Source organism: Bombus vosnesenskii, unplaced genomic scaffold (assembly GCF_011952255.1).
Source record: "Bombus vosnesenskii isolate JDL3184/JDL3185 unplaced genomic scaffold, Bvos_JDL3184-5_v1.1 scf7180000013436, whole genome shotgun sequence".
Lineage (NCBI taxonomy): Eukaryota > Metazoa > Arthropoda > Insecta > Hymenoptera > Apidae > Bombus > Bombus vosnesenskii.
In genome coordinates this window covers 272903-297055 of record NW_022883050.1, presented here as the reverse complement: position 1 = coordinate 297055, position 24153 = coordinate 272903, and the positions used below count along the sequence as shown (strand labels likewise).

The window sequence follows — 24153 nt, the reverse complement described above, 5'->3', positions numbered from 1 at the left end:
TATCTGGAAAAATAAAAGCGGCAAACCATGGGTACCTAGTCGGTGGTTCGCTCATAAACGCACGAACGCCAACGAATAATGACCCCGCCGATAAGTGCACCCTACATCGCGCATCCTCACTTCCGATGCAACAATGTATCTATGCGAGGAATCTTTACCTTTGTATTTAATTGTTGCAACTGAGGATAAACGAACGCGAGACCTTAAGAGACGAACAATCTATTTTTCATTCGAGTAGCGAATTATTTTCAACGCGCTTTTAATTTATTACGCGTTGAGAGAGTATCGGCAAATCTTGAAAAATCATTCTCCGCTAGTGTGCTTTTCTATCTCAACCGAGAACAAAGTCGAAGCCCAACCCAGTTTCAAGAACCATCCTGTACGGTCCAGCGACGAGCAAAAATATCTAAACAAACGCAATACAAATACGCCGATTAGACACGGGTATGTACCTCGAAGACAAGTTCAGCTGATACGTCAAAATTACCCGAGAGCCGAACGTTGCGGAATAAACAGCGAATTCCCATAAATCAATGGCAAATTAGAGTCGAGATAGAAACGATCGCGGTTATAAAAGGTGACCGTGCAAGTACGCGGCGAACTGAACGAAAGATCATGCGTGTCGGTCTTTATACGTAGGTACTCGGATAGATACGTAGAAAGGTTAAAGATCGATCACACACGAAGCGTTTCGACTTAAAAGCGATCGAGCCGAAGTTTTTCCAAAATAAATTGGCCGCGCTATCGATTACATTCGCACGCGATTCCTAAACATCCAATATTTACTTACAATGGCCACCGTACCGATGCACCGGTGAAACCCACCATTTTGACTTTCAATTACGGTCGCGAGAACGAATATAAATAAAACACAGGCAACCGTGGTCCATCAAAAAACAATTAATCTGGAAGGCAATTATTTGCTGGATCAGACTCGAGGTTTAACATTAATCAAACTCGAGGAGCGGATACGAGATGCACGCGCTTCCCTTTTGCTAGAAGAGAGAGCACGCGCTTTTTTTCTATCAGATTAATGGGAGTCAGCGATTTAAATTAAGCCAGAAAAGCTAATACCATTAGTGAAAATTGAACTGTGATAGCCGATGTCCATGTAATGGCAATATCATTGCTAATCGTGGATTTAGCCGCCGCTAACTAGTTTATAGCTAGAGATTCTTTTCATTTACTTACTTTTAATAGGAAAGTTAATTTTATATGTCCATCGCAGAAAGGTGTTCCACTTTCTCCTACCTAATCGTTTTTTATTCATTTAAATTATTCTCTAAAGGGTGTGCAACATCTATCACGAGTCTCCAACGACATTTTCAAACGATCGACCCCACTGAGTCGTATCAACGCAACGTTACCAATAATTTCAGTCTCGATCAACCGAGTGTCGATCACGCGTTCACCAGCAGCGAACTCCGCTCTAAACGACTTTTTCCAGAAAAGCATCGCTGCCATTCTTCCAGCGTAGAAAGACAGGCGGGCGCGATCTCGTTCGAGTTCTCCGGCTTTCGTTCTTCACGTGGGTAGCCGGATATAAATTATTCTTCGGCTCGGCGTTGCGGTGCATTTAATTGTGACAACGAGATTGATCGCTGCCGCGACTGCTCGCTCCGTACGCGCCATTAATATCGCGGGACACGATTTACGCGGCGGGATAATAATAATCGAGAAACAAAAGTGCGCGGCGCATTGAATACACCCCGGTGCCACGGTGTGGCGTTATTAAGTATTATATTTAAATCATTTGTTGCAGGCGCATCGCCGCTAACGAGGGGCCACGACAGCGCCCTAACGAGCCACGCACGCCCACGCGGTTTCATCGTTTCAGGGGAAGCGTTGCGTCGCGTCGTTTCGATCTTGACAAATGACTCGAACGCCCCCTTAGACCGACGATCGGGGCCTTCGCTTCCGCGAACTCGTCTCTCCACCGTGTCCACCGTTTTGTCACAAAATTGTAAATTGAATATCGATCGACAGCAGCTCTCTGTGTCATGTCGGCGCCCATTAAATCGAACCCCCTGGTTCCGAGACTCGGAAATGAGTTCCGTGGTCGAGCGACGAGGGCGACGCGCCAATCGAACCATATAGGTAACAACTCGAAGCTTCTTTCCACGTTTCAAAGTTACGCGGCGAGACGTACGTACACTTTTGAAACTGGTGACAATGAGAAGAACCTTCGTGCAATTGTCAACTTCGTAGCAAGAAACATAACCGCGCAATTAGACCTACGATCGCGCTTCTCTACACGAATGCCAAAGTCATTTCTATGGCAGCTATGGTCGCGCCGTAAATAGAGAAATTCCCTCGGCGAAGCGTTTCTCAGGAAGCCATATCTTGCTTTCTTGAAACGCAAGCGTCACGCTGCTCGCGGTACGCGGTGGCATGAAAACGACGATAGCCTCGGCATGCGCATTTTGCAAAAATAGCCGGCAATCAATCAGCCGATAATTTCAACGCAGGTGACAGCGTTGCCCGATGGGAATTTTAATAACGACATCGTAACGAGACTCGCTCGCTTCTTCTTCTTGGCCGTCATGGGCAGCCTATTATCGATCACAGGATCGCGCTCAATGCAACGTTTCAATCTATCCGCTCGCGGTTCCTCTTCGACAACTTAATTTCCCGTTCGACTGTGCGCAACCTGCGCGACATCCGTGCTCATCGCGTCTGCACGCATATTTTATTCTTAAAGCTTCCTGCGCGGGGAGAATATTCAAAGAGGTGGCGAAGACCGTGTTGCATGTTACTTACGGCTGATTAAGTATAAAACGAGGGATTCGTATCGTGCTTGCATCCGAATTTCTTCCATGTCACCTGCTTGCGCGTACAAAGATGTCCTCGTGAAATTAGTAATTCCGAATTACGCGTCGCCTGAGAAAATTGCATGTCGATGCTCGTGGCGATTACTGGCCCGTTTACGCCAGCGATTTTCATGATACCGCGAGTGATGCAGCTTGGTTATTCTACCGTCGTGTGTTTTACGTGTAAAAGATGCATCGAGATCGGGGCACGTTTTAAATGTATAGTGGTACGGTAGAACGATTGTAAGTTGATTTCTTCTCGATTAAAATTCGCAGGGCGGAACGTTCTTTGTACATAAATATTAACTTTTCCTCTTTTTAATCAATATTATAATTTATAACAATATTATAATTAATAAAATTATAGCAATTTTGGAGAAAAAGGTTGATCACTGAATGTCGAGCTTCTTAAATGTTCGTGTACGAATATTGAGAAACGTGGAGGGAAATGTGTGGTTCGTCTTACCGTGCATATCGTCGGTGTTTGTCCGTGAATTTTGCTGCTATCGAGAAAGTCAGGAGCCTTGGGAGCCTCCGATTGCGAGTGGGTCCTGGAGTACAAAGGCGACGAAGTAGGAACACTGCTGGCGTTTGATACGTGACTGGTGGGTAGTGATGTACCGAGAGGGAAATCTGGCCGATAAAACCACGTTGGCCACTGAAACATTAATTCCAGTTATTAATACGTAATACAATTATTTACATTGCTTAGCTGTATTCTAAAGAACATCGTAATCAGACTCTGGAAAATTATATTTAGACTCGTGTCAGCGTTGCTGGAATATCAAGTCTCGAATATCAAAGCACATCCTGATAAAGCACGAGTCACAAACAGTGTCACCATTCAGATCCCAAAGTCGTAAACAGTCATTAAACCTCCTCGTAAGTTTCCGTAACATTAACATCGCTGTGACAAAAAATACTGATTTATATCGAAAAACCGACAACCTATCGACCGACCTCTCGAACGCCTATAATTACAGCCGAAAGTTGACAGAATAAAAGAAAGAAAAACGAAGCTCGTGAGAAAAAAGGGCATAATTCAGACAACCATCCTTGTCGTTTTACGTGACAATTTATCGCGAAGATAAGAATGAAAACTACGTAGAAAGATCGTAGACTTTATCGAACTCTTTCAGACGATCGACGAATCTTTCGAGCTGGCTTTTCCACAGAGTCAGCCCGTTTGTCTGTCATCGAACAGATTGCTCGGGCAAAAAACGCGCGGGCGTCGCGCGTGTTCGGCGAGATAAAGCTCTTGCCCGTAGAACGAAGAGCAGGCATTAGTGTCACCGACTGAATATGAACCTCCCCAAGATAGATGACACATGCCCCTGACCCTGTAAGAAGCGCACTCGCTTCGAGGTCACCGGTATGCGTGTGGTCCATTGTAAGTGTTCTTATAAAGGAGCCCGGGTTGAGGTGGGAGGCGGAGGATGAAAAGAAGCCACGGTGTTCCGTTCACCGTAGTACGTAAAGACCTTTTGATCGTCCTGCCGCGGACGACACGAATTCCACGCGATTATTCCCATTGACGCACCTCGACAAAATGGCCGCGTAGCGCGATCAGAACGAGATACAACGTCGCGCCAAGTGGTCGTCTTTTGTCGAGGGTTGCCTTGATCGAAGTCGCGTTTTACGTTTTTCGAGTGGTAGAGTATCAAAAGGGGAATCGAGGAATCTTTTTATCAATTTCTGGATAATCAGAGTCCTTGTAGTCTTCAGAGGATCTTACGATTTAGAAGGAAGAGAAGAATCGAAACATTAATTTGCATTTTGTGCTGTTCGCTCCATATTCTGGATTAATATCTTTTATTATTAATTTCTTCTCAACCATTCAACGGCAGAAAATTGCAAAGTGTTACGAACTAAATTCGATCTGAAATTCACCGATATGAAGAAACGATCGATTTCCAAAACAGCCATCCGAGTATTAAGAAAATCCATTTATCATATTTTTGCCGCGCAGAATCAACTACGCCGTGTTTAACACGATGATCATTCTTATACGTCACGCACGGTAAAACATGGAGAAACAATTAAAATAACTCAACGTCGCAGAATGCAACGTCAACGTCGCTCCAAGAACTCGACCGTGCGTCTCGTTGATGCAGCGGAGTTGATCCGTCGTTACTAGAAATCCGCGCGAACCACGAGGATCTTACGTCACGTAGTGCGGTAATATCGCGTGTTTCGGTTATTTTGGAGCACGAGGATAGCGGTGGTGGACCCGATTGGTCACGACACGCCGGAAAGTCGGCAACTCGGCCGAGCCGAGAGGAAGGAGGCGGATGGACCGTTTCGTGGTGGTCTGGCGAATGTCTCTTGTCGCTGGCTCGCGGGAGTTAACGGCAAAACCGAAATAACAAACTCCTAAAGTTAGTGAGTTAACGCTACTTCGTCCGAGGTTCCGAAGCTTCTGTTATTTTCTGTTTATCACGGCCATTCTGTGCGCCGCGCGAATCGTTTACCGTAGACGCGGCTCGTAACGGAAATCGTTCGACCGACCTTGCTGCAAACGGATCGCGGCGGAGCCTACTGCATCGACAATTGTATCTCTTCCTCCGTTGTTTCGCGTAGCTTCGATCGTGAAACGAGATGAAGAAAATCTAAATTACAATTATCTGCGAATGTTATACGCGACAATAGCCATCTCGAACGTCGTCGGTGCACCGCCCAACGTACCTATCGGTTAAATTTATACGACGCAATAAATGCGTCATTAAATCCTACCACCCTGAATCTAATTTTAAACCAGCGAGCCAACAATGACATCATAATACAACAGTTTTTTTTTATTAACCATCAACCATCCTCGACTGCCGATGCTCGGTTCTACGAGCGTCTTTAACAGGCCGTTAGCGGGACCGACATAAAGACAGATACTTGCATCGTCGATACTCGTGTCCGCCACGTGTAATATCGACGGCCTATTTTCGTGCGAGTTAGGGGAAGCGTGGCGCGGAATTTTTCAGATTCCAGAACCGCGAGTCAGCATCGGCAGCCGTAACCAAAGTAGACGCATCGCGTGGATCTTATCGAGCCCTGGAAAAATATTTACCTTCCGATTAATCAGCGTCCCCTCTGCGACGCTGTTACGACAGCGCCGCGATCATAATCGTGATGTACGAACCGCTCGTGTCCCGAAAATAGTGCATCGCGACGTAATTCTTTCGGAACCCGCGAATAACTTCTCCTTAAGTCGTCGCCGAACGGTATAGATTCTCGCACGAACGATCGTCGAATAAGAACGTTCGTCGATGGTATTAAGAGCGGAACACACAGCTGAGGCCGATATAAAAAACGGAAAATTAATGGATCAAATTGTTCGATGATTTATCCATCGCTCGACCAGCAATTTGACCCGAGGAGCCCCTCGCTTCCTGCACGATCAATATTCGTCGCTTAAGAACCATTAAACGGGCCCACGGCATAATTACACGGCAGGACAGATTGCACGTTGCGAGCGAATGGTTATCGATCGCGATCGGCCAAATTGATTCGTGCGGCCGAATGGATATCATTTCGATCGGGGAAACGGGAACGTCGATGTTGGTTCGATGGCTACGAGGAAGTAATCGTCGATTTGATGCGTTGTTTTGTTCCAACGATTCCAATAAAGTTAATTAAACGTCGATACGACCTCGCGAGTGAACCGCTTGATTTTCAAATTTTACGACTCTTTTTGTATCGATTAAAGAGGACCAGAGTAAAAGGCAAATGAATTTTTTTATACTTGAAACGTGGGTCGTTAAAACACCAATGTTCAACCCGTGTTTCCATGTTCGAATAGAAATCTCAGCACGCGTCGACCAACCGCCACGTAGCGACATTTTTATTACCTTTGATTCGAATCTACAAAAAAGTTGTCCATCTGACAGTAGATGGAGGAAGGAATTCGCTCGTTGGACTCAATTTCACAGGATATCAAGCCCACCGCACGCGTTCTCGCGTCTTTCCACTTCTATCCGTGACAAAAAAGTAAAAACGTATCGGATCGCGACACGTCGCTCGCAACGCGAAGCGTGCGCCTCCGTTCTCTCTCTAATCGTCGCCGATTCCTCGTACCTGGACAAAGAAACGCGTGCCATTGAAGAAAAAGGCTGGATTCCGTTGCCTCGTTACATCTCCTCCTTTCTCGCCGAACATTTGCTCTTTCGCGTTACCCGACAGTCTCCCGGATCTTCCAATGTAAACCGAATTCTTCGGTCTTCCAACGATTTCTCTAATCTTGGCGCGTAATCGAGGTTATCAAGTGGAAACGAGGTGATTTGGAGAATGTCTCGCGGTAATTTGGAAGAAATTAAAAGATATTACTCGAAAGAGGTTTGAAACGATTTTTGACGATGCGAGTTGATCGCGGCATCGTTATTACGATGACTAGACGAGCAGGATTGATGACAATAACGATATTTCATAGAATAGCGTGATTCAGACGTAGCAGCTGGTGGACGCGTTGCCACGAAAATTTCCAACCGCGGTCGCACCACGTAATGACAAAGTAAGGATGGCCCAGCGAGATAAACGCGAGCCAAACTACTTCATCAACGAACGACCTCGAAACAAGCAGACTGCATGCGTGCGTAGTTGCGCCGTACAGCGATGGGAATAAAACACTTGAAGCGAACTACTATAGGCAGAGCAAATGATAGGTTGCTGAAATATTTTACGTACGTCTGAAAACATCGAAATCGTTTCGAATCTCGCGATGGATCGCATCTGCGACTGTCATAAGACGAATATCGTAAAACCATACGCAACGAGAGACTGCGAAGATTCAGAATTACGATTCAGATAAATTACTGGAAGCGATAGAAACGACTTTTCGTGATTTGGAAGACGCATGATCGATAACTTAAAGGCGCGCGATAATTGATTTTTCGCGGAAACTTTCAAGTATGTACTATGTCCATCGGTCGAGTCTACACACAGTATGCGTGCACGTAATAAAGTATTGCTTACAGCAGAGGTTGCACGCTTAATCACCGACGTCGTTAAAACCATACTCCGCAGATGGTTAAATAAGAAGTTTATGCTTATCTGAAATTCCAATAAAGCGATCCTCGGTTTTTGTATCAAAACACGTACACAAATGTCCTTCGTAACGTCTATAGACGTTATTGCTTTTTATCTTTATTACTTTCAGCGTTTCTGTAGCCTCATCTTTTGTACTCTTTTCATATGTAACGCGCTGTTTAACACGACTGTTCGGAAATGAAAAATAGCCATCGTACAACGAAACAACGATTCGACTTGTTCGACTTGACTTGTCCTTTCGTCGAAAGAATTTCCAGCCACAGGGTCGCCACGATTCAATCCTCCGCGATTCTGTTCAACTCGAACGTCACGACGCGATGGCACGACGAAGCAGTCACGTTGATCACACGTTGCGTCCCAACCACCTCGAAGACAGCCCACGAAGCAGAGAGCCAACGTAAGTGAAAATTACAGCCTTTCCTCCCTTTTCTTCCAGCCAACCGAGAACACCGACGTTCCACTCCATCCCGGCGTCTTGCGCCGAGGACAGCGCCGACTAATTGCGAGCTTTATCGAACATTACGCGCCCACAACGTTGCAATCTTGCGACAGCCGACAATTTCGATGGGACACGCTACTATTGGCATAACTTCAGACGGGACGCATACGTTTAAAGGCGGGTCTATGCATTGGCTGGTTCATCCTCGACCTCCGGCGAGACACGGCGAAGCGAACGCCGAAACACTCGGCCGATCTCGTAGCTCGATAATGTCGCGTACACCGTGTTCCACGGGGATATTTCCCCTGTCGTGCGTCGATCATACGCGAGATATCGTGCATACCGCGGTCCTTTTCGCTTTTGTAAGTCATTTTGACCAGTCACTTGACAGACTCTTACACGAGTTGAAGGACGCAGTCCCGATCGCTAGGATAAACGTGACACTTTGGTATCCTTGCAGAGGTCTGCAACTGTTTTAAATCGAATAACGTAAAATAGCGGCGAGTTTACGAACGATGTTTAAGCGACGAAATTATACGAAAAATATAACATCCGTGGCAGACGAAGCATCCAAATTCGACCATTAGTTTATCTACTTTTACGCCTTGGAAGCCACGAAAGGGATTACAAAGGCAATGAGCGTACAAACGAAATAAGCGTATAAAAGGGACATTGAGCGTGTCATCCTTGTAGCTGATCGCCGACCCATGGATATCTTGGAGATCTGGAAGCGGTGACTCCGACAGCTGTGATAATTAGCCCCAGAGCCGTGTACGGCATGCAACGAGTAGAAAACCGTGCGAGGTACATGTAAGTACGTCGACGATCATCGTACCGTTCCATCATCGGCGTCATTAATACATTGCTGGTGACGGGCAGCGTTAATCTTCCCTGCCACGAAAAACAATCGACGGGCTGGTGAAACTCTCGATGTATCCTCGCGTTCTGATGCGTTCGAGACGATCGTTACCCCGTCTATTTTCAAACATTCCTCTTCCTTAGCTGCACGTTACGCTTCGCAGCGCTTTGCGATCAACTACAAAAATTTGATAATACGGAAATTGAACGACTCCGATAAAAAAAACAATTCATTGGGCGAAGAAAGGTACGTGCAAATACTCGTCACAACTACCGCGTGTTTCACCCTAAGCGCAGTAGTCGAAAAACGAGTACTCGAAGTCATCAGCGGCCTGCACGAAAAGGAAAATAGAAAGCTGACGACTAATGAAACCGCCGGCCATGAGCCAACCGTCTTCTGCCAACGAAGGTTAAACGCGAGTAACAAGCATGAAATTCACGGGACAAAAGGAGACTCGGCGTTTGGTTGACGCGCACGCAACGGTGCGAAGCAGCGCAGTGACACGCAGCGATCGCGCGAGCTATACGGTTTTCAATCGAGCCGGGCTAAACGGCCAGTTAAGCGAGTTTATCTGATGGAGAGCGGCGTGTCGCGGCGTCACACTTCCGCGCGCGCCGTAACGCGACGTCCACGCTCGCGCCGAGCGAAACGCGCGACACGTTACGCGCCGCCCACCTCCGTGCCCCGTAATTACTGGCGACAAAACGACCAAGCCACTGCCGTGACGAGACGACACAACGGGACGAGCTTGACACGCACCGCGGCCACGAATTAATTCGTGGCGAATGCCGGCGCAGATTATCTTCATCGACCGAGATTCTTTTTCGCTCGCGTGCCGCTAGCTGAATTGTTTTCGATGTCTGACGAGATGGCAGAGGGCGGTAATTGAGGTTGTTGCGAAGATGGACAGGGGATATGTTTATGTTGGGTTGCGTTAACGTGTTGAAATTACTCATTGTTAAAGCAAGATTTATCGCGAACACGAAACAAATTAGACTAATTGGAACGATTTAAAAGTGAATAACTAGCAGCGTGCAGACGGTAGTAAGATTCAAAAGAAATCAAACTTGGCTTGAAATTTTAACAGGTCGCCGTGGATTTTTTTTTTTTTTTTACAAACTTTAAAAAATATCTTAAAATCCTACGTACACGTACGAGCTTAAAAATAACTCTTGTTATAAATACAGCCTGTTCAACGTTGTATGTATTGGACTGGAAAAAACCAGAGACGACGAAGACACGGTCGACGACAAGTTTATCCCCTCGCTGGCTGTTCCTCGCCGCTCATCGATTCTCCATTCGCGGAATGGACGTAGCGCGAACGAACGGCAATGCAAATTATCCATTGGAGAAAACGCAATAATAATTCAAGACGTATCCACGATGGTAAATCGCCACGGACTAACGCGGAGAAAGAAGGAGAGACAGAGAGATTGACGTTTCCCGACGTGAAACGTAATTATTATCTTCGGCAGGGTACGCATGGGAAAATTCTAGCGCCAGCGCCAACGCTCGGCTTCGCCTCGTCACCTGCGATCAATCGACTGGATGTGAGTCATACATAGCAAGTCGACTCTGATCACTTTGTATTGCTCTTTCTCGGACGCGAGCGCCGTGTTCCGTCTCGAGGAAAACAAGAATTTTCCCCGGAGAGCAAATGGCACTTGGTGAGTCGCCTCGCGCTTATTGCCTATTAACGCGCTGGTCACTGGATATATTACCGCTATTAAGGCTTGTGAGCATATAAATGACTGTTTATGCGAGAAAGGTACCTACTAATACGCGGCCCTCTCGAAGCTTGCATTACGAACGCACGCTGGTTAGTCCACTTCGCGGTCTTTCCGATAAAAGTCACCTGCGGTGAATTGGACATTTCCGCTTCCGCGAACCTCCGCGGTGCTGCAGGTTCTAACTTCTTGGTAAAAATTTCAAACCGTATAATGGATGATAAGTAGCGTAGAGAACATACGTGTCCGTTTACGTGTATTAACACACTCGTAACTGATGACACGGTGCTGTGTCTTTCCGTGAATTAAAAATGGTAACTGGTTACGTGGTGCTATGTCTGAATCTTGGTTGATGCGAGGGAAAAATATAAAGAAGCAGGAATACCCTGTGGTTGAAAAACACTTTCCAAGAGAGAAAAGAGACTCGCGTGCAATACAGTCGACATATTTATTAGACGCATTTCCACGCGAGAGGGGCCGTTCGATAGGCTTTCAGGAGGAGTTCGCAGTTGCTATTACCGCGAGAGCGGTCATTATCCTCCACGAGGACGAGCCACGTCTTCTTCGAACGACTCGTATCGGCGACCTATCGAGCCGCGCCATCGGGTGGCGTACAACATGCTTCGGCTTAAATAAGAAATGCGATAACGCGGTAGTAGGACGAGGAAAATACAGAAGGAAAAGGGAAAACCCAATCCGGTCATCGACGATCCTCCCCTCGAGTTCCAACATTCGCATCGTTATTTACCATTTTATTCGTTATCCTTTGATGGACGCGCGAGCGCGAAAGAGAGAGCACACATGGGGTGGTTCGCGGGAATTTTCTCTCTGCCTTTTAGCACGCCACGCGAACGCGGATTAATATTGCAGCTCGCATGAAATACACGGCACGGGTTGCAAAGAGGGTGAGTAGACGCGATGTGAATTAAATAGCGGAATTGTATTAATGCTTCGCTGTTTACGGCCGCTTTAACAGGGATGGGGCGCAACGTTTGATACGCGGCGGAACTATTGCTTCCTCCCTTTTAACGAGCTTTCTTTCCCTTTTTTCCAACCTTTCGAAGACGCGATATTTTAAATAACAACGTAAGAATGATCGAACATCCGCTGCTTACGTCATACGTTAAAAATTTTGGAATTTAAATTAGACAATCTTTCGAGAAAGAAAAATACGCAACATCCTTTGTATCCTTGGTAAAATTTTCATTGCGTAATTCAAAGAGAACGACATTTCCTAAAAAGTCAAGGGGGAACTGAATACAGTAGACCTTCTAGGAAACTGAAACGTTGAACTCGTTACGTCCGTGCTACAGGCTGTAACGTTACTCTCGCAACAACGTTCCCCGAACATCAGAAAATTTCATCAGGAGAAATTTTCTCCGTTTATGATATTAGTTGTTTACTACCAAACCAGCGTTTATATGTATCGTAAAAATTGCTGTGATTTTTAAAAAGACTTCCCACCCTCTTTTTTGACTAATCGAATATCAACGTCTGAATCGTTTCGAATCCCTCGAGGAAATAGGAAAAAATCCACAGAAGAATATCAAAGGAAGGACACTGGAGATTCAGAAACTTTACGAGCGAACCAAACACGACGCAAGTCAAATTCCATTGACTAATCGATTATACGACCGAATTGTACGTGGACAATACAATCGAGGATCTCGCGAACGCCCCGGGGTGCACGTAGCGACCACACACAACACACATTAATTTTCCTATTACGGGCATTGTGGTAGACGTACGGGCATTGTAGCCACGACATGTTCGCCCACGGTCGGTCGTTGTCGGGCATCGAGCTTCGCGACATCGCTACAACCCCGACGCACGACGCTAACGAGCTGTCGTCGCTGTTATCTCTTCACGAGTCTCCTGATACCGATGCGTACATCCCCTCCGTGCAATCACCGCCCCATGTAACAAACTTTCCACCCATGTGCCGTACCGCGGAGTAACGGATTGGCTAGAGAACGTATCGCGTGTATTTTCTCCTACGGAAAAGTTTCTCGTGTAAATTTGATGAAGCCTCTGCCGAGAATAGGGTTGTTTCTTTCCGTTTCTTCGGTCGTAGCGAAGGTTAGACAATTACTTGTTAACAGATTCAGGGTGAGGACGAATTAGCAGTAAAGTTACCGACATTATCCATGTTGCGAATAATTGGCAATAAATTAATTGCACATCGTATTACGCTATTAAGGCGATTCTACTTATGCAACAGGAATTCAAATTGACTGTTTACAATTTTATTTTAAGATTTATAATTCATGTTATATTTTTTTTCCTTAATGATGTAATGACTTTCGCAACGATAACTACAAGAATAATATAACGAATTGTATTTTGTCTTTTATGTATTCAAACTCAAAATAATATTGTATTCAGGCTACTTATACCACAACAGGTCAAAATGACTGGTACGTGTCAAAGTGTAAAATCTGCAATCTGTTCATCGAACCCCAATTAACCAATTTCCTCGTTTCGTACAACTTGCCACACGTTTGTAAAATTTTTACTGCGTATCATTCAATACGATGATATTAGTTATCAGGAAAATTCCGGATCGATCGCTAGATGCTAACACTAGAAACACCGCAGCAGTCAAAATGACTGGTTCTACAATTTTATAAATGTGTCAACCCTCGTTTAGGGATCATAGTGATCCAGATGGATTAATAATACCATAAATGTACTACATAACATGAAATTTCTTCTGTAAGAAAGTAATAAATCAATAAACATAAAAATATTCTAATAAAAAAATATTCATTTTGACAGGTTTTCGTAGAAATAGCTTCGTGTTAACTATCGATAGTTCCAATGTTAATTCCACGTATCGAATGTTTATCACTGAAGAAAACAACTGTACGATATGTTCTATATTTCATTTGTTCTGCTTTCTTTAAACGAACTTTCACTTTTTACACCCGTAATTTTATGCTACCTTAACGATCGCAAAGGTTTTCCAAGGTGTACCCGTTTATTTTTATAGGAAAACCGTGCAACCTGTTGAGAAGAGGCGAAAAACGTCAGGGACGAACACGAGAATCTCGCTAACGACTATAGATTAGAAACGGGAAACTCGATTAAAGCACCGAACGCGTCCTAATTAACTCCTCAATTACGCGGTTCCCCTCTGATTTCGGTGCAAACAAAGAAGGCGAACCGGTTTCAAGAAGCAGGGTCACCGACAACATGCGCGACGCGTCCTTCACCTCCCTGACCTGGCCCGTATCATTCCCCGGGGCTCTGGGTACACATTATAATTGCGCATATTAAAATGGCGTCACGACTTCACCGCCCATCCATCCATCCAGCCAGTCAGCCATCTTTAATCAATAATGGAGCATCAGGGACCATGACAACAGATACCCTTTCCCGGGGTTTCTGTCTCGTGGACCCTTTTCCACCCCCTTGTGACCGCCCGACCGAATCTGCAAGGGTTGCCTGCCTTTCTCTGGACCGAGTTTCGCTATTCCCCGCATCATGTTACGTCAAATTGCGGTTATTCCCACCGTACCGTCCTCTTTGACCCCTCGATACCCAACGTCTTGCGTTCTGTTAGGGTTTGCTTGGATCGTTTCTTGCAAGATATAATGGAGTAAAATTAAAGTTCGAAAGAATGCATTTTTGAAAGATATAGTGCACGTGGTTTGCGTATTACAGGCAAAATTATCCGTTGTTTGATAATCATTTGAAAAACTTTTACCGCTTGAGTATCTCGTATATTTTCTTTCTTTTCATTCTCTTCTCTTTCTTCTCTATTGGTCTATTTTTTAAAATCACGTTGTTACACACAAGCTTTTAACTACCTAAAAACATCACATAATTGTCCTGAAAAGCATATAGCAAAACGCTGTTTGCTGCATAGTCCTATCACGCAACGAGAGACGGAAAACCTAAGCCAGAGCAGTCACGAATATCAGCAAGGTATCGAGCAAACGCGGCAAAACTCATCGGCAAATTGGCACCGTTTTCCAGGAAATCAGGCCGACCAATGTGCTCGACCAATCAGCCGTACGTCCGGTGAATCTTCGACGAGGGATCTATCGGAGGGCTGGAAGACATAAAGCGACTCGCATTTACGCTTCCGAACGAACGGTCGATCGAAGGAGGCCGTTGTCAAGAGCTTTCCAAGCGTAACGGCGTGCGTGGCACGTGCGAACCGTACACGCGTTTCCCTGCACGCATTCATCGGCCGGGGGCGTTCACGTGCGTGTCCACGGCAGCGTGCTGCCGCGCGGAAACACCAACGACTGGTCGTGCACCTGTCAACGTGTCGTTACGTGTTCGCCTGCGCTTCTGTTTCAGGCCGTGGACTCGCGTTTACGAAAACAATGGCGTGCCGATGCACAGGGGGGCACTTGAGGTAATACGCCAGTTTGTAGCTTTGTTTGGCCTTTGAAAGTTTCGCGAATGCTAGTGCAAGAAAGATCAATCGCGTAAGGGATCGTATGTATTCGACGCTAACTATTTCATAGCGCGATTTAATGGAAATTCCAATTCGAGGCAAACTAATTGGTAAAAACACCTGTGAGTCACTGAATTTTATATCTACTTTCCCTCTTAACTCTATGTCTCGATGAACGAAAGAAATCAATCGCCGCTTAAACTTTCACAAAAGAAACTCCGCCCAGCATCGCACTGCCGGTACGTACCATACGTGCCTCGTTCAAAAGAACAATTTTAATCCGATGCTGCAACCGGCTCGACGAATTAATTTCCCATCAAGGCTTCTAATTACAGCGAAATCGGCGGAAAGCAAGATAAACGAGTCAATCGAAAAACACGGCGCAGCGGCGCGGCGAGGGACACGAAATTAATAGTATCCATGCTCGAGAACAAGACCGGACTGCGAGATTATCGGCTGGCCAGTTTAGGCGCGGGGGTTACAACGTCACACGCAACGCCGCGATCATTCCACGTAATAATTATGTACCGTTCTCGATATAAGCCGCGGCCTAGCCGGACCTTAACCCGCCAAAGCGTATCATGCAACATTATTAATGGAATTTATTGCCGCGCAAAAGGCAGTCAGGCGAACGGAAATTTTAATCTAGCCGCGTTAACGAGTCAAAAGGACGAGCCGAGTAAGTGCCAGATTAATCACGATTACTAGATTTTAAATATTGAAACTACTATGCGTCATGTTGCCTTCGTGACTGTTAGATGTGCTATTGACACGTAAAGAGATTAGTTTCTTTCCTTTATATAATTCTATAATTTTCTACAATAACCACTATTTTATATACATATATCTAATTATACTCTTTTTCGTTTGCCTATGATAACTGTATTCACATTCAAATATAACGTTCGACTTACAAATTATAAAATAAAGTAGCAAATTATATTTTTTATTTCTTTTTTTTTTAAGATTAATAACATTATGAGAGCTTAATAATACTAGTAAATAAGCTGTGAATAAAAAAAAAGGTATAAAAAGGAAAAAAAGGTAAATTGCCGAAACCCGGGATTGAACCGGGGACATTTAGATCTTCAGTCTAACGCTCTCCCAACTGAGCTATTTCGGCTTGATGGGTTACGTTCGTAATATAGTTTAAATACACAATATGTCTGAAAAATACTAAATAAAAAGATTGAAATCAACTTTAATACACAAACGGAAGATTTTCTTTTACACATTCAATCTGATACAAACTAGCAATAAATTATATCGCTTGATTGCATGCGTGAAAAATTATTATCGAACAGGCGGGAAAGATAAGTAAGAAATATTATTAAACAAAAATAACAGATAACGATAGAAGCAAAAGAGGAGAAGATGAATGCCTGATAGCATAACGTCAGGGTCAGAACGGTCACGATTATTAGAAAATGCCGGGCGTAATTTACCAGAATTTATCACTAGAATTCCTCTTGCCGGGTATCGGAAAAATTAGACGATATCATCGCAAACGAGTAATCTTACATTGGAAAAATCGATAATGATTTCCATACGCTTCTTAAACCGTCCAGAAATTTGTCCGTCTGGCGATAGATGCCTCGAACGAAAGACCATAAAACTCATTAAAACGCATTACCCAGCTCTAATCGCCAGAAATTTAAATTCCAATTCGCTGTTATGTAGCCGCACCACCGATAGACCTTTGCGAACTGGACACCTAGTCCGGTGTCTACGCCGGAATTACCCGGCATTACGTACGCAATTTCCAACGGTTAAAGGACGTGATCGCGGTAATGACGTTCGAGGGAGGCTTGAAAACCTCGGGATCGCGGATGCACGTTAAAAAGGACGGCGTATATCCAGGCGAACGAGTCAATCGAACGGGCCTGCGCTCTCTGTCTTTCCGTGTGTTAGACCGCGAGACAGGTCATACACAGGCGCGCACGCGGCGAGGGATACGAAATTAATAGTGTCTATGCGCGGGAACAAGACGAGAGCGAGGCATTATCGTCCCTCGTTTGGGCATTGGGAGCGTGTAAAGGCATGATGCAGAGCCGAAGCGGCGCGGTCCAGCTCAAAGCGACGATCCACCATTGCCGGACACGCCAGGGGCGCAACAGCTTGATACATCGTTACACGCTGTTCCTTCCATGTGCCCTTCGATCCTCTCTTTCTCTCTCTTGTCTCTCGCCTCTTACCTTCTTCCTTCGATCTATTTCTCCGTCTCTCCCATTAACTCTATATTTCTCTTTATTTCTTCCCCCTTCTACCTTTCTTTCGCGCACCGTATATACGATCCTCCTCTCGATTTCTTTGTCCCTTTTCTTCCTACCCTCGAGTGTACACCGAGAAGAAGGGCACAATTCTTGGCCCCTCGGCACCCCTCGACACGCAGCATCGACCTAAGCCAAACTCGGCGCCGACGCGCCGCTCTAATACGATCTCACGATCGACGGGGCCACGAGCGCCGTAAAGCTCGGTTTACACCGGGCCGCAGGCAGCCGCCTACGCGATCTACCCGCTCCTTAAATCCTCCGGCTACAGCGCGCCTCCGCGGGGTAGACATTGTCGCGATGAACACCGGCCCCGGGGAGATGAAGTCGTTCCGACCGACTCGCGGAGATCGGAAATTATTATTCCGCCGTGCGAAGAAGCGCCAACCCTCCCGGTGAAACGTTTAAGTCTACTGCTGTACCAGTTCTACACTTCGTACGGTGTGATACTTTTCGTGTTTTAAGATGCGAGTGATAATTTGCAATTGCTTCGTTTCAGGCAGCGCGGCAAATATGAACTAACTTGTTACATTTAATTGCGTACATTTGTTAGTTTTATCAAGTTACAAGTTCGCGATCGGCGTTTCAAACAGCGATCGATAACTAATTGTGTAATTGCAAACGTTATAAACTACGAAGTTATTATCGTTTGGAAATAAGAACAAATTCTCGCGGCTCGCATATACTCACACAGAAAAAGATTAAATATACCTACGCTGTCTACGCTAAAAATCCAAGTAAATTGCGCAACGCCTATCGCTGAAAAACATTATAGTCTCAAAGAGGGTATCGGCGGTATACCTTCCACTTTATCTGGCGAAGGGTTAATCGACGTTCATATACGACGCGAGCACGTTTGACGCCAACAAAGAACCCCTCGCCACGCCGCGCCGGGAAGAATGAACTCCGTAGGGAGAATCCGTCTTCTAAATATAGCAGCCACGGTAGCAGCCAAAGGAATCATGGCAGAAGGTGTACCACTGATGACAGCGACGGATATATCGGAAGCGAACGAATTAAATGTACTAGTTGGACTATCGATCTGCAATTGATATAAATATTCCAATCGACATGAATATCTGATGATGGTACACGCTGTGTATCTCTATACTTACATTACGTAGCCAATTCAAATTAACTTGGCTGCTTTATAAATCATAAACTTCGAAACTATTAATCATAATCATACGTTAAATGCATAAATATCCACATTGTTCGAAAGTAAAAAAAAAAAAAATAAATATAAGTTGAATGAAACATTGAACGAAACAGAAGAATAGTATCGCGCGTAAAACAACCATTGCAGAAATATTTCTTGCAGAATATGAAATCCAGTTGGCTTGCAAACAGTCTTTTGGAAAAATAAAAAAGGAAACGAATAATGGTCGGGCACCGGATGAAAAATCTTGGCACAAATAATAACAGGCGTTTAGCCAGGAAACAAGCGTCGATATCCACACATCAGGTTCCACGAAAGGGCGCGGAAAAAATATTGGCGCGTTAAATCGAGCACCGCGGGGCGATCCGAGGCGAGGAACCGGCAGAGACACCGCTGTTTCGTGTTTTATGGTGGCATCAATTACTTTAATATTCGAGCTCGTAATATCTGAGAGCGATCGCGCGCGCGTACGCGATCCGCTTCCACCAAGGCTAGGTGTCAGCGATCGTAAAGCGGAATCGCAACCCTAAAGCAGTCGCTTCGTGCCTTTGTAAAGTAATCGGCACGGCCCTGCCACGCTAGTCGGATTATAATAATGTTTACCACGCGACTATGAGTCCGAGAGCGTTTAATGGGCCCATAAAGAATCACTGGGTCGTGTTTGACCAGTCACCATATCTGCTCGTTACGGTGAGAAGTGGACCGTCGTGTCGTGCCATCGAGAATCGAGATCCTGCTTGTGCGTTCAGCAACCGGAATTGTTCGATGAAAGTGTCCTTTCTTTCCTTCGAGGATATATTTTGACAAATTCAATTTTTACAATTGGAAATGTAATTTTTGTCAAATACTTTGACAAAAACTTGAAATAGAAATACCATCCATCATTTAATGTTGTTTATATCACTGTTTTTCTTACTCCTCGTGGCTATCTATCAAAGGATCAATTTTCTCAAGACCAGACAATTTTCTAAAGAGAAACAGGAATCAAAAATAGCCGAAAGATTATAAAAATGACACGAAATCCTAGCAGTATCGTGCATCGGCATTCTACTCCAACGACTATAAACTCGCTACACCGTTCTCGTACTAGCAACCTGCAATGCATATAAACAAAGAAGCTTAGACGTGGAAACTTGTTCGGTTCGTGCGAAAACGCGATCAGAATGATTCTCGGTCGAAATTATTTAAATCGAAATCATTCACGCGACGCGGTTCTCGATGTCACGGGGTCAACTTGTACGAGAAGCGTATCTCCTCTAAATAGCATCAATTACTTTAATGGTCGTGATCATAATACCGGCGATCGCTGGCGGGTCGGTAGGTGTCAGCGATCGTAAAGCGTGGTAGGCTAAGCCGGTAAGCGGCCGTTCCGTGTCTTTGTAACATAATCGGCGTCGGTGTGCAACGTTACCCGCATTACAATAACGTTCAATGTGCGCTTACAACGCTGCCGCTATCTAAGTGGCCTCGTAAAGAATCAATGTAACGTGCATTGTCCATGGTACTCGAACGCGAAGCACCCTTTTCGAGGCGGACACTGTTTTGCGGAAGAAGATAAGCCTCCATTAACTTCTTTACGGACAAATTTATCAAACCCGTGGAAAGACTATTTCATTTTTTTAACATATTTAAGTACAGTGGTTTTATCAGTTAGTTGCATCGTAAAGGGCTAACTTCGTTCTCTTCTAAAATCCAATTTTTCCCATTTACGTCTCTTAGACAAGCGATCAAATCGATTACGAAAATAATATTCTCTCGGAGTTACCGTAAAACCGTAAAGTTTTTGTCTAATTTCAAAATTATTCCAGCGTCCGTGATTTTACAGCGCAAAATTTTCTACGAAAAGAAATCGTCTTGTCGATATTCAAGCCGATATTACAAGAACGTTCCTCGAAAGGACACGTTCCATCCAGCCTCCTACGTTATTAACTGTAAATAGAATTAGGTATATATTTACGATAAGTATGTATAAGTCGGCAAAGAGAAAGGAAGTCGATGGGCAAAACTCGAGAACGTTTTTCAACCACGAAACCGTTCGCTCGAACCAACGTTTTTATTTCTACTGAATGACAGTGATCAATAAGATGTAGGTTTTTGCCTATATCCTATGAGGGTTCTGTGTCTTCCTGTTGGTACTTAATCTGGTATCTCCGAAGCGAGCAGATAAGTGCTTAATGTAAGTGTTGGCTCGTTAACCTTTAACTTTTTGGGTCGGTGAATGTACTTTCCAAAAATAGAAATTTACAGTTTACAAGGAAGCGTAACGTTCGATATGGATAGTGTGATATGTTACAACGCGGAAATAGATTTAATATGAAAATTATTTGTTAGAATATAAACTCCTTGCAAAAGAAAGAAGGAAAATATCATAGTTCACTATCGAAACGCAACCTGTCACCCATAGACAAGTACTCGTCCCTCGAGAGCAGCATTTACACGCGGTTAAAGCATCGAGACACGTGTTCGCGTGATCCCGTATGACGTCGTGGTGTTCATCAATGCCGGGCACGATAGACAGGCACGATAGAATTCTCGGTGTTATGTGAAAATATTCGTGCGTGTCGATCGATCCTGAAGGAATGCACGGGTCCTCACGGAATTTCCGCGAGGTCTCACCTCGTTGCCTATCCGTCCGGCCACTGGCTCATTGAGGAGACGTTTCACATGGAGAGGAAGAAGAAACGAAGAAAAAATGCCGTAATTGAGAAAAATACATATGGGAAAATGCACGGTGATCTTGCGTATCGACATATGTTTGTTCGATCCACGAGATCGGAACAAAAACTTAATTACTATTTGCCACAGATAGTAAATTAATGATAATTGCCGTGAATAATGACCGGCAGAAGGATATTCCGAGGATTTTGAAATTTAATTCGACGATATTGAGATGTAATTATGCGCCGTGTGTTTCCTTCCATGGGGATTAAGTTCAAGGCGGCCGATACGCCAACGAATCGGAGAAAACGATCCATCCGGTCGCATCGGCTCAAGACAATTTTCAACCTAACGACGTGTCGCATTTGCATGAAACTGAATTATCCTTTTCCTTTTTTTCTTGCAATTACGCGCAGTCATCCGTGATGTACCTACTTCACCGTCGTAGATCACATCGCTGCGTCTCGCGCATTACCATTACAAATTTTTCGCGTAAACGGAACAAAGCAAATCCGAGCTTCCTTCGAAACCGTTAAAAAGACCGAAACGCAAAAATTAGCCACGACGTTCGTACAAATTTCGATAAATAGCGACTGGCAATAAGAAGAAGAGAGATCGCCTTTGTTTATGCCGCTCTAAGAACCATAGGAGACATTTGGTTGGCAATCTCCGCTGGAAAAGAAGACCGGAAAAGCCATTAGACGCCAGGCGTCCGAAGAATAGAACGAACGAAAAGTGGAGACGAATTGTACTTACGTGGCGACAGGAAGAAAGAGAATCGTCACGCCATGCCACACCATGCCACACGAAAAAGGAAAGCATAACAAAGAATAAATAATTAGCGTGCGGCTTCGGGGTTGCGGTTTCTCCGCGCACGCGCCCTATCGCGCGCCTGTCCACAACCAACGTCTCGTCCTTTAATAACGACGTGGGGGTTGTTGTCTACCTACCCACTTTTTCGGCTACCACACGCTGAATTGCCGCTTGAGCCGTGTAACGGATGATTTCCATTCGAGAGACGGACCGTATTCCTCAAGAACTGCACCGTTTTTTCATTAACTCCACTTAACGTGCCGGTTGTTTGCAGAAAGGGTGGCGATGGTCTTCAAGGATAGCAGTAATGCCGATCTCCTGTATCGTTTCGCCAAATAAATTCCTACCACGACCGAGGAGAAGTTACTTTCTTTCTCGTAGGATGCAATTTTAGATAGGATTAATGCGGAGCTTGGTTTTTATTGCAGTACTAATGTTGCACGATAGCGTCGTTATCTTGCGGCGGATGTTTACGACAGATGTGCTTGTTTCTCGACAAAAATTCGTGTAATTAGGAGAACGGTACACTTTATTACTTTCACTGAAGGTAGAATACGTGCAGGTACGTAACCATCCCCCTTCACCTAGCCCGATATATCCTGCCTCGCGGTTACATTTCGATTATCCGAAGCGAATCTTCCGGATACATATAGAACCGTTTGTGCGATGAAATTGTCTACGTCGGTTCGTTTGGTCATTTTCGATCCGATTTTCTCGCCTTTCATAGACAGATACTTTCAGTTCAGCCGGTTTCTCAATTTCTTATAAACGTAAATATTTGTTTGCCATTCAATTCCATTAATACGTGATACGTAACATGCTAAATAGCTTGTAGTATGCGTAAGGTGTTTAAATCACGTAATCTACGTTCTCTTATTGAGAACAAAATTATCTTCCTAAAACGACGTTTAAGACTACCGAAAGAATTAATTATCGGACACCTGTGAGAACTGAAAGAAAGGTGAGAATCAATGTGTCAAAAGAAATTCATCGTGAATTTGCAAGATGCGAAAATTACCTCATTAAGAAAATGACATAATAGTGGCAGAAAGTGATACGATTAAGGCGTAGCGACGTTCACGCAAAACGAAATTATGGCGATTACACGGATGCAATCAGGCGGATCAGTCGCGTGGTTTTTTCCCGAGGCGGAAATGCGTTGTCGGCCGATCCGGTATTTGCCAGAAGCCAAAGAGGAAAATGAAAAAACGGGGCCGTAAAGCGGCACGGAAAATAAACGTTGGCCATTAATTATTCATGCGCTACAAAGTGACACGTAGAGCCACGCGATTGCGCGCCGTATCGAAGGGGGATGCCGTGCGAACGAGCGTAAACTGGCAGCTCCGCACCGTATCATCGGGATGCCGGGTTTCGCGGTAATAACGCTGTGCACGCTTTTTGTCGCGAGCCGCTTGTCGTTAACTCGACGATCCTCAATGGAAACACACGTACGCGCTACTAAATACCTTCATCAAGATACGACCTGATTTTGTAGCAATGTTTACATTAACGTCACGAGATTACACACGGGATTCGCAATTAAGAAAGTAGATCGATGTTCCGATACTTCATGAATCGAACGATCTTTAGCAATTAATCATTTTGATCTTTATGGACCATTGGTTGAAGATCTTTCCAGGAATACATTATTTCTACCGTTCAATATTTAGTTCGTTAAATAGCGCGTCTGTACTTTTGACCCAGAAAATACGAAGTAGAAGAAAAACCATAAATAAACTCCGCTACTATTCAAGTTCTTGCCACGAGTTACGGTTAGAGCAGTGTTCCAACAGCAACGTTTTACATTGGAAAACAGAAAGTCACGCGGTGTGTCGTTTTTCGTCGTCTCATCCGCATACGTCCGCTTGTACGGACGTTCGCGAGGCTCGCCGCGCGCACTTAAATCGCTTTACGATCCAGAAAAGCCGGAGCGGTTCGCAATTCCGGATTCTTCGGACGATCGTCACGGC

The 24153-nt window shown here is 44.8% G+C and overlaps 1 protein-coding gene and 1 non-coding gene across 3 annotated transcripts in view; both read right to left on the bottom strand.

Moving 5' to 3' along the window:
* The window catches only part of LOC117238142 (zinc finger protein basonuclin-2-like), a 262847-nt gene that overhangs the window by 231020 nt on the left and 7674 nt on the right, over nucleotides 1–24153 (bottom strand). For both annotated transcript variants that reach the window (XM_033502799.1, XM_033502797.1), the window contains exon 2: nucleotides 3277–3468. In XM_033502799.1, coding sequence (XP_033358690.1) covers nucleotides 3277–3468 — 192 coding nt within the window. The remainder of the gene's footprint in view (nucleotides 1–3276; nucleotides 3469–24153) is intronic.
* Nucleotides 16334–16406, bottom strand: Trnaf-gaa. Its single transcript has one exon. It is a non-coding gene; the product is annotated as a tRNA-Phe (tRNA).